This window comes from Mirounga angustirostris, unplaced genomic scaffold (assembly GCF_029215605.1).
Source record: "Mirounga angustirostris isolate CCGP_5_RB_7025 unplaced genomic scaffold, mMirAng1.0.hap1 SCAF_9, whole genome shotgun sequence".
In the NCBI taxonomy this organism is placed as follows: Eukaryota; Metazoa; Chordata; class Mammalia; order Carnivora; family Phocidae; genus Mirounga; species Mirounga angustirostris.
In genome coordinates this window covers 114889763-114901288 of record NW_026991717.1, presented here as the reverse complement: position 1 = coordinate 114901288, position 11526 = coordinate 114889763, and the positions used below count along the sequence as shown (strand labels likewise).

Genomic DNA, 11526 nt, shown 5'->3' with positions numbered 1-11526 from the left:
GGGGCACTGACTTGCAGGTAACCCCAACCCCGCTATCCTCGGGAAGATAGGGATGCTAGCTCATGCACATGTCATTCAAGGGAGGTATAGGCATTTTCTCCAAGCACCTCCCTCCCCAGGCATTTTAGGAACTAAGGTAAGGAAAGCCCCCTCCCCAAATAAACCATTTGCAAAAACTTTATTTTCCTAGGAGCAATGACATGGGTCAGGATAAGGAGGGAAAGCTTGGGTTACCTGAAATCGATAAGAGCTCATGGAAATAGAGGCAGATGGGCCAGGGCGGCCTAGGCCCACTTTCTTTTTTAAATACGTAACAGATAAAGATATTGTGCAAAAAAATAAAGACATTCACATTTTAGCAGTTAAACTTTTATTTTACTTTTTAAAATTTTTATTTACTTTTTTGTTTTTCTTTTCTACAAAAGGCAGATAATGATTGTTGATCTGCAATAATTGTGTTGTGCGCTCCCCGAGAGGGGCCGGAGTGGGAAGCGAGGGCGGGTTGGCTGAGAAGGCTTTCCGGGGCATGGTCGAAGGAGCGCCAAACCGCAGCGGAGAGCCCCCCACCCCCTCCCGGGGCTCCCCCCGCCGGCCGGCCCTAGCTCATGTCTATGGTATTGAAGACCCATTCCGTGAACTTCTTCAGCTTGTCCGAGGCATTCTGGGACTCCTCCTGCAGCCTTAGGTTGTCCTCCCGGAGGTGCTGGACTTCCGCCTGCAGGTGGGCTTTGTCTTCCTTTTCCTGGGAGGCAGGGCAGAGGAGGAAAGGGCTGGGACCCAGCAGCTGGAGGGGTGGCTAGGGAGCCGGTGTCCCCTTCACCCATTTCTGTTCTTCATCCTAAACCTCTGTATCTGTGGCCTGACACTGGGCATTCGGATACTCAGGCCAGAGGCTCAGTAAGGTTTATTTTGGAATGCAAAGACATTAACGTGTACTTTAATGTCTTCAATAAGGGCTGTCTTAACTTTCGGACTGTTGTTTGGGTGGCTGCCGTCTTAATATAGTCAAAGCCACTAAGAAACAAAACAACATTCAGTTCTCTTGCTGTGAAAGCCCAAATGACAGTGAAGATGGGTGGGTCTGGGCTACTGGCCCATTAGACAAGGGGCGGGGAGGCCCAGAGAGGGCTCCGAGGGGCTGGCTGGGGTTCAACAACTTTTCCTCACCCGCGACAAGGCCTGCTCGCACGGTGTGTGTCGGTGGGAACTGAGCTCCCAGCAGCTCGTGGAGCATGTGTCCCGAGGAAACAGGGACAATGCCCCCATGTTACTCCACTAACAGGGCATCTGCTCAAGGGCGGTTTGCACAGACCAGGCACTCTGCTTTGAGAATGTGTGTTTACCTTCTTCAAATCTTCCCGGAGCATCTTCAGCATCCCTTCCAGCTGGTCCACTTTAGAAGCCAGAGTGGGGGAGGAATCTTTACTGCTGGGGACAAGAAACAAAAGACGGTGTTGGCAGAAGCCTCCACGGCTGGGTCTGTTTGTTTGGCATTTTTAATGAGGCCGCTGTATTTGTAAAATGGTTTTTTAATGTCAAACTACTCAGTACGGTGACCCAATGTGCATGTTCACTCTAAAAAGGAAAATGGTAATTTTAACAAAAGGTAACGCAAGGGTGAACAGCAGCCAATCAATAGCTTCCTCTGTTAAAGATGCCGGCTCTTCACGACAAAAGAATACAGGACAGTAAGTGAAACTGGTCTCTTTGGCAGCAGGAGAGGTACTTTCTGGCAGGCCCAAGTGTCAAGCCGTGCAGGGTTTCCTATTCTCTTTAGTGGCTGTGAGCAGAAGAGAGCCCCTCCTCTGTGTGCAGAGGGGCTGAGGTCAGCCCTACCCTGGGGCGGCCCGCAGAGGGTAGGTCTCTGGTTCCCCAGAAAACAGTCTGTGGTTACTCATCCAGTTGCAGCTAAGTTATCATGCTCCCATCTTGAAAGCTTGTCTAAATATCTTAAAATATTTTTAAAGAAATAAGACCTGTTTCAAAAGCTTGTCAGTCCAACCTTAATGTCTCTTTTGCTATTATGTTCTGCATAATGAAGCTAGGCCCCCACTGTTCCTTCCCCCGCTTTATGTACGTGCTAGGAAGGCTATATGCTAGCAGAGAACCAAAAAGCCCCCAGAGAGCTAGCAGAGGAGAAGGCCACCCAACTGGCTGGACAGAAGACCCTCGTCAGTTGTTCTTCATCCAACTCCTGTCTACCTGAAGTCAAGCTGCAGGACGTTTCCAAGTGAGCTCTAGCCGGATACACCACCTCAGAGTCACACAACCAACAAGCTAAAGCCTTCCACTGGGAGAACATGCAGGTGCCTCTTTCCAGAGGTCAAAAAGGGAAGACACAGACAGACTGAAGTTTTGGAATCCTGGAATAAAAGGCGGTCTCTACTTGAGCTGTGTTGAAGTCTTCTGCTGATTCTAGATCTACGAGCCCAAAGGGCAGAACTCGCAGTTGGCATGAGTAGCTCCAGGCTGTAAATAAATGAAATGATAAGATCTCCAAACTTCTAAGATGGGATGCCCAGTAAAAACTCTTAGCAGCCTATCTTGACTTCTGAAGGTTTTCAAAGTGAATTACATGCCTGTGTACGCTTTAATTTTTAAAAACACACTTAACTCCACTTGTTCACTGAACAAAGAAAACTGCCAACCATCACCCTCATCTTAGGACTCTGTGAGGATTAAGAACTAGCTGCTGAATAATCCTTTCTGAGGGAAATGGACTTGTTCACTCAGACTTCTGGTGGGAGGGCCCATTCTAAGAAGGTACATTTTGGGTTCACTGCACCCTTGACTCTACGTTTTTTTTTTTAAAGCTCTCAACAGCCAAACTAACTGCCACTCTCCCTCCCAAGATGTCTCAGTGATCGGAGTGAATGCAGCACCTGTCCCTTTTACTCAGGACAAACCACCCACCACTCTTCTGCTTTCTCTGTGAAGAGCATTTCCTTGCAGACTTGCTCGGCCAAGTCTTCAGGAACAAGTCCCACAGGCTATTTGAACACCTAGGCTAACCTCACTTTTCCTATTGCTGTCTGTTTCCTAGATACCTGGATTCTTTCTTAACCATCCTCAAAAGGTTTTAAAAGGAGAGATTTCAAATTGAGGAAACTATTCTGCATCAGGGGGTACATGTATACCACAGCGGCCTGTGGGATGCTTTCCTATATAGTAACAGGACGCATCTACCCAGCATCCTCACCACGTGAAACGGGAAAATGGAAATCCGCCTCTGCTCAGTTCAACAAAAGTCAAAATCCCTGCTCTGAACTCCTAAGGAAACCCTCTGGGCCTCAGTTATTGCTTGCCTTTCATTTTCTCGCGAATCTTACCTCTTCTGGTGACCCGGATCTAAGGTCAATCTGAAGCAGCGTGTTGGGAGCTGCTAAGATGTGGGCACATTTACAAGTATGACCAACTGACAGCAAGGGGCAGACACTCCAAAACCAGGCTCAAGGACATCAGACAAATGATTTTTCTCACCTTATGTGATCAGCCCTGAGAGCATAACTGTATTATGACTTTAAATAATAATGAATATTCATGATTATGACTAAGTAGTCATCAAGAACAGTTTAATTATGTTTACAGGATTGAGTTACAAAGCATTCTAAAACGTGAAGAGTCTGGCACTGCGGTGATGAGCTTCAGTCAGCTAATCCATGTGGCCTCCATCTCTTCCCCACACCTGCTGTCACGAGTGGAGGGGACACATGGTGCAGAGTGCTGACCTCCCTACTGGGTGACCAACCTGCTGTAGGACTTCATCTGGGCCAGAGCCTGCTCCTCAAGCTGGTCACTGTTGGGTGCAGCACTCAAGGGCTGGTGGCTTTCATCACTAGCAGCGAAGAAGGAGGCTCTTTGGACTGGAAGGGAGAGGAGAAGCCATTCAGTATTTTGGAGAAACATCTGGGCCCGGTCTATCAGCCGTGTAGGGAAAAATTACTGTTTCAGCTCTAAGAGGATGGTAGCAGTTTAAGATCCCTTTTGAAAACACTTGTGAATCAATTGTCGTCTTCTTTTTCTTACTCATCAAAGTAGCATTCTGTGAAATGTTTCCCTGGAAACAGGCATTGTGCCAGATTTCCAGACCAAGGCTTTTTCCACTCAGTGATGATAGAAAATGCCCTTGTAGAAATATGTTTTCCACAAGATCCCTGGCTACCTTGGTGGGTTTTAGCCAAAGTGCAACCATATGTTCTTCAAAATACACCCAACTTAAAACTTGAGCAAAGAAAACAATCAAATTTTCAAAACCTCTCATTAAAAATACGAAACTACTACCATATCACATAAAGGAGCGTGACCAACAAGCTGAAATTTAAAATCGTCTGTACTGGGGAATTGCCACCAGCTCACATGGGGATGCCCTGTGGGCTACTCCACGGTCGACTAATCAGGTTCTCCTGAAAATCGTAGCTTGGGCAGAATACCCACTTTCAATTCTTCAAACATGAGAGAAAAAAAACAAACACAAAAAAACGAACTCCACCTTAAACCACTCATTTGCTATCACTGTTTTATAAAGAACATTTTAGCACCAAAGAATTTGGCATGATGACCACAGAGGGAAGTCTATTCACAAAAGGCATCTGACAACCTCACGTCCACGTATGCGGATAGCATTAATACGTAGAGTTTCCTCCGTTCCAGCACGCCCGCGTAAGGGCCTGCAGTGAAGCAATCACAGACGGTGGGTTGGCACAGGAACAACGTGGACAGAAAACGTGCTACCAGAGTCGGGAGAGGTGAGTGAGCAGCACAAAGAGGATACCCAACAGCTGTCAAACCTGGGGCAGGGCCAAGTGGGACAAGCATCCCTAACAGATCCAACGCTGCACTTCACAGTGAGGTCCTCATGATCAGGTCAAAGACTCTCTGGATAGGTGTTCTTTTCAATCAGGTGACAGCTGGGATGCCCCCACTCCCTGCCCTTCCCACATGTGGGGAGGGGAGACATCCATGCTATGAATTCCTATGCAGAGGAAACGTCAGGCCCCATCGGATTAAATCATACAGCATGTGGCCCTACTGAGTGCTCAGTAACGGTTCGGCCAACTGGTTTCCAGCTGCATGGGCTCCACCCTGTGTGGTCCATGTGTTCAAAGCAGCAGAGCGGACAGAGAATGACCAGAGCCTCGCACCCCCCAGCCCTGCCGGTCCTGCCCGTCCTGCTCACATCGTCCACGGACTCACCCTCATAGGCCTTGGCAGCATCCACCAAGTTGGACCAATCTAAATCCGCAGCAGTGTCGGGCAGGGGCATCAGGCCGGGGTCGGGCATGGGAGGCCTTCGGGTCTCCTGGACGTCCGTGAGGGAGCTGTCTGAGGCCGAGAACTCTCCTGCAAGAGAGGAGAGGTAAGATCCTTCTCATGCCCACAGGAGAACCGCTCGAGATCTTACCCAAGCAGTTGTTATCTGGAATCCATATCTAGTCCAGCAGACCATCAGGGCCTATTCTGAAGCTGACGTGAACTAGGATTTGGCTTCCTCCAGGCTTAACTCACTTTTTAATCATCCTCCACTGTCTCACTTCTAGTAGCGTGGAGACACAGAAAAGTTAGTTTTGCATGGAGACAACACGTCTGCTTCTCTGGGAGCTGTCTGTCTATAGGGGGGCCCAGGGCAGCTCTCATGTCTTGCTTTTTGTTTTTGTTTTTTTTTCCCCAGAGTCAAGGATCCAGGCTAGGACAACGGGGCCTGTTTCAACAGACAGCTGGATTTTGAAGCCAGACCGGAGAAGCTTGTTGATCCCTGTTCTAGGGGATAATAAGGCTTATTCTCACTGGACTGGGCCCTGGGATCTGAGCCACCTGCTGTGGACTCCCTGTCCCTGGGGGATGGCCCACTGGTTTCCGCAGCTGGATGTGTCTGCAGGCTGATGTGGGAACCAAAGCAGATTGTATGAGAGTGCTTGATTACCCGAATGGAGTTACTACAGGAAGGTGATTTTAGGATTGGTGTTGGCATTCTTCTCCTTCCCAAGGACAGAAGAAGCAACTCTTGGGATCACTTTTGGATCACAGCAGTCCAAGAGCCTGAGCTTCTTCTAAGGTGACAATTTTAAAAACACAAACATGGAGCCATCATAACGACGAGCCTTTGCTCGGCCTGGGGCAGAAAGGAGTGGGCGCAGGGGGCCGCTCTGCCATTGGAGGGCATGCTGCTACCGCTCAAGTTCACGCAGGCAGAGAAGAGAGTGGGAGGGCTGCTGGGCTCAAGACACGTAGGTGCTCTCAACAGGGCAGAAGCTGGGGCAGGGACAAGGGCAGAGTGTGCGACTCCAGGAGAAGGGCCACCCTCAGAATGGGACTATAACACTAAAAATCCATGCCACCACAAGCTCAAATCTCAGTTAAAATCACTGAGTGACTCCAGAAACACCTGTTTACAAGGAGTTAAAAAGTTTCCCCAAGGATGATAGCCTGCGAAACCAGAGTATATTTAGTGCTTGTTTCCCTTTCAAATGACATAAAGAACTGCTATGAAGTACAGCTGCTAGTTATTAATGTGCTTAAATTAGCAAGATGATGAGTAAATGGAAATCAACAAATACTGCCAGATATTAAATGCTCTGATCTATTTAAACATGCTCCCACCAAGGGTAAGTAGGTGGAACAGACAATTCTGTGTGTCACTCACAACCCTCCTGCCCTTTTTTATCTCTGGCACCCAAATTGCCATATGTACAAAAGAAGTCACTCCTCGCCACTGCCCAGTGACAGTGGATGAAACAAGGCCAGGGCTGAGGGATCAGCCCAATAAGGGTTGCTCCGTTTAGGACACGGGGTCACCGTGCTGCCTGACTTTCAGGAAAGCAAGAAGAGGGGATGGGAGGGGGGGTCACAGAGGGCAGCCCATTCCCTCCCTTCTGCAGCTGGACAGTGACCAGGTTGCTCTCTTAGAATGGAAACCTCTAGAAGACAGGGTCTACTCTGATGGGACACATGCAGACATGCCTTTACGAAGGGTTTATTGCTGCAGGAGCAATGGTACTCAGGGGAGAGTGGCCCCCGTGTGGAGACAGAAGGGGAGAAAAGATTAGGGCCTATTTGGTCACTACCAGGAAGTTTTCTTCTAGAGTCTAGGTGGTAAAAAGTGGTCATTTCACATGTTCACTCTGGAGGGTGCCCTCGTGGAGAAAAGAGAAGCCAGAGTCCAGCTGTAGTCAGATGGGGGAGAGGGGGTAGTGAGAAGCTGGCATGCTCCCGAGTGATGTCTGCCATTGGGGAGAAGGGGAGCAGTGAGCAGGACAGAGGTGGTGGACGGACATGCACAAGAGTGGGTTGAGAGCTCATGTGCGATGCAGGGAGAAAGCAAATGAGGCAAGCAGGAGAGTCGAAGAAAATACGTTTCCAGAGAAGCAGCAGAAAGGACAAGAAACATGGGTATGAATGGAGGCAGAATGCCCGGAAGGAGAAAGGGCAGATGGGAGATAAAGTTATAGCATATGTCTAATGAACAAGCAGGACCCCGGGTTCCATAGCAGGTGTCTGCTGGGCTGGGTCACAGTGGGGCCGGGTGGGTGTAGAACCCTGGAATGGAGGTGGACAGAGAGAGGAGAAAGGAAAAGAACGAATATAAACCCATAGTCCCAGAATATGGTCTTTCATAAAACTGGGACCTAGTTTGGTCACAGAGCAAACAAGGCATTTATGAACCAAAGGCAAGAACATGGAGGTGCCTGGCATCGATACGCCTTTCCCTAAACTAATACTTGCTTGTTCACTGAATGAATGAATGAGTCGACAAACGACTGGCTGACACCACGGTCTAGGAAAGACAGAACAATGGCAAGTCTGGGTTCTTACAGCGGCTGCAAGGAGCCAATGGATACAAGTCTCCAAAAAATAATTTAATGTTAGCCAAATGCACCCAGTCACAGTAGCAGATAGGATGTTTGGTAAAAATATAATCCCCAAACTACACCTTTGTACTGAAATTCAGCAGGTCTTGGGTAAGGTCTGGAAATTGTATTTTTAGCAAGCATGCAAGGAGAGGGTTGTTATATGTACCTGGTGCCCCAGTATTTATGGTTGCCACCCAAGGGATGCCCCTGGACCATATGGCTCTGGCGGCCAGGGATGGGGGGGGCTGCCATTCCTGAGTCCCATGGGACTTTAAAAATTGGAGGGACAGGGCTCAGTCAGATAAGCGTCTGCCTTTGGCTCAGGTCATGATCCCAGAGCCCTGGGACTGAGTCCATCATCGGGCTCCCTGCTCAGTGGGGAGCCTGCTTCTCCCTCTGCCTGCCACTCCCCCTGCTTGTGCGCGTGCAAGCTCTCTCTCTCTCTGACAAATAAATAAATCTTTAAAAAAATAAAAATAATTGCTTCTCGGCCTTTTGGCTAAGATCAAATGTAAAAAAATAAAAATAGGGCACCTGGGTGGCTCAGATGGGTAAGCGTCTGCCTTCGGCTCAGATCATGATCCCGGGGTCCTGGGATCGAGTCCCGCATTGGGCTCCCTGCTCAGTAGGGAGCCTGCTTCTCCCTCTGCCTCTCTCTCTGTCTCTAATGAATAAATAAATAAAATCTTTAAAAAAAAAAAAAATCGGAGGGACAATTCTTGACAGGCTACCACATGTAGGGCACTGAACACGACGCAAGCCAGAACAACTCCAGTCTTCTGTGAAAGAGGCTCACTTGCTTAATCCAGAGCCTTGGCCTAGGGCAGCCTTCAGTCTGGCACACAAGTAGGGGCCCAAGGTGGCGCTCATGGGGCACGGAGGCCAGTGCATGCTATCTCTGTGCTTGCCCTCTGCCTTCCCCTGGCTCACTGTTCCCTCTCAGAAAGGGACTTACACACTCACTTGGTACTCTGGTTTTTAGGACTGCCACCGGGACATGCTGAGATCGCCTGGCTCTGGTGGCCAGTGGGGCTTACAGTTGCGGGCCCACAGGACTGTATATATTTGCATACTTTAAGAGCGGCCGCCAGAGGGTCCAGCTTACAATCAGCCTAAATCTAGGTGCTGCCTGAGATCCTCCCTTTTGGGACACTGGTCGTGGCACACCCCCAACTACTGGGATCTATTAAAAATGAAAGAGGCTGTTTGGACCATCACAAAGGCTTGAGAGACAAGAAAGAACTGGGGCAGGGTTGAATGATAAAGGTTCATCTCCAAAACAAGGCTGGGAGAGTTGACTATCTTACAGAACAACACAAGGAGTCCAGAAAAAAGAGGAAATAGAGGAACATGTAATGAACAAAGAACAAGATAAAACCACAAAAAAATCCTTAGTGAAAAGGAGTTAAGTAATCTGCCTGACAAGAGTTCAAGGTAATGGACACAAAGATGCTCGCTGAACTTGGGAGATGAATGAACATAGTGAGAACTTCAACAAAAAGAAAATATAAGGCAATGCCAAATAGAAGTCACAGTGCCAAAGAATACAATAACTGAACTGAAAAATATACTAGAGGAGTTCAACAGCAGACTGAAAAATATACTAGAGGAGTTCAACAGCAGATTAGATGAAGCAGAAGAAAGGATCGGTGAATTCAAAGACAAGGCAATGGAACTCATCCAATCAGAACAGCAAAAAGAAAAAAAGAATGAAAAGGAGTGAAAATAGCTTAAGGGACCTATAGGACAATATCAAGCAGACCAACATTTGCATTATTTATAGGGGTCCCAGAAGAAGAGAGAGAAGACACATTATAATTAGTCTCCAAAGTTAGACAAGAAGAACATCTTAAAAGCAGCAAGAGAAAAACAAGTTGGTATGTACAAATGAATCCCCAATAAGACTTTTCAACAGGAACTTTCCAGGCCAGAAGGGAGTGGCTAAAAGAAAAAAACTGCCAACTAAGAATCCTCTACCCAACAAAGTTGTCCTCTAGAACTGAAGGTGAGATAAAGAGTTTTCCAGACAAACAAAGTTGAAGGAGGGGCTCTTGGGTGGCTCAGTCGGTTAAGCGTCTGACTCTTGATTTCAGCTCAGGTCATGATCTCAGGGTCCTGGGACTGAGCCCTGTGTTCGGCTCCCCACTCAGCAGGGAGTCTGCTTGTCTCCCTCTCTCTCTGCCTCTCCCCCTGCTTATGCTCTCTCTTTGTCTCTCTCTAAAATAAATGAATCTTTTAAAACAAAATCTAAAAGAGTTCAACACAACTAGACTGGCCTTACCAGAAATGTTAAAGGGACTTCTTTAAGCTGAAAAGAAGGAGTGCTAATTAGTAAAAAGAAAACATAAAAATATCAATCTTACTGGAAAAGGTAAGCACATAGTGCAGGCAGTAGTAAATTAATGACTTACAAGGCTAGTAAGAAGGTTAAGAGACAAAAATAATAAAAATAATTGTCTTATAGTTGGCCCTTGAGCAACACAGGTTTGAACTGCATGGGTCCACTCTATGTGGATTTTTTCCTATAAATATTTTGGAAACATTTTTGAAGATTTGCAACAATTTCAAAAACTTGCAGACAAACTACACAGCTTAGAAATTAAAAAAAAAAAAGATGTCACGAATGCCAAAAATATATACATATCTATTAGAAAAAGTTAAAACTTTCTAAAACTCACGCATACCGTACATGGCACCACTCACAGTTGAGAGAAGTGTGAACAAAGATGCAGTATTACATCATAATTGCCCAAAATTAACTACGGTACATACTGTGTACTACTGTAATAATTTCGTAGCCACCTCCTGAGGCTACTGCAGTGAGGCTTAGTGTTCAAAGTATCCACTTAAAATGCATGTGAGGCTAATCATCTTCACACGAGCAGTTCATCTCTCCAGTAAATTGGGTATCCGGTAAAAACTGGTCTCCATTCTCACATACTTTTCATTGTGTTTCGTGCAATACCATAAACCTTGAATAGTACCATGGGATCCATTCGAAGTACTACTAGTAATGCTGTAAGTGTCCCCCAAAACCAGAAAAGATATGAAATGACACGAAAAAGTTGAACTGCTTGATATGTAGCACAGACTGAGGTCTGCAGCTGCAGTCGCCTGCCATTTCAAGGTAAATGAATCTAGCATAAGGACCACTGTGAAAAAAAGAAGAGGAAATTCACGAAGCTGTCACTGGAGCGGTGCCAGTAGGCATAAAAACCTTGTACTTTTTGGGAAATACCTTTTGATCTCCTATTGAAAATGCAGCTTTCAGGTGGGTACAGGACTGCTAATAAGAAAGGCATTTCTACAGACTCTAATATGACTCAAGAAAAAACGAAGTCATTATATGACAACTCAAAGCAAACGGAAGGTGAAAGATCGAAAGCTGCAGAATTAAATGCCAGCAAAGGATGGTTTGATAATTTTAGAAAGAGGTTTGGTTTTAAAAATGTCAAGATAACAGGAGAAGCAGCTTCTGCCAACCAAGAGGCAGCAGACAAGTTCCCAGATATCGTTAAGAAAATCATTGAGGAGAAAGGATATCTGCCTGAACAGGTTTTTCATGCAGACAAAAGTACCCTGTTCTGGAATAAAATGCCACAAAAGACATTATTTACTCCATATGAAGAGAAGTGAGCAGCAGGATTTAAGGCAGAAAGGGACAGACTAATGACTGTTG

At 46.7% G+C, this 11526-nt stretch overlaps 1 protein-coding gene across 2 annotated transcripts in view; it reads right to left on the bottom strand.

Moving 5' to 3' along the window:
* Positions 1–347: 347 nt before the first annotated feature.
* SIPA1L1 (signal induced proliferation associated 1 like 1) overlaps positions 348–11526 on the bottom strand; it is a 135905-nt gene continuing 124726 nt past the window's right edge. The window contains exons 17-20 of one of the 2 annotated variants that reach the window (XM_064571275.1): positions 5194–5340; positions 3749–3863; positions 1344–1428; positions 348–742 (exon numbers count right to left, since the gene is read on the bottom strand). In XM_064571275.1, coding sequence (XP_064427345.1) covers positions 599–742; positions 1344–1428; positions 3749–3863; positions 5194–5340 — 491 coding nt within the window. In that variant the 3' untranslated portion in view covers positions 348–598. The remainder of the gene's footprint in view (positions 743–1343; positions 1429–3748; positions 3864–5193; positions 5341–11526) is intronic. The other variant, XM_064571277.1, reaches the window with a different exon arrangement.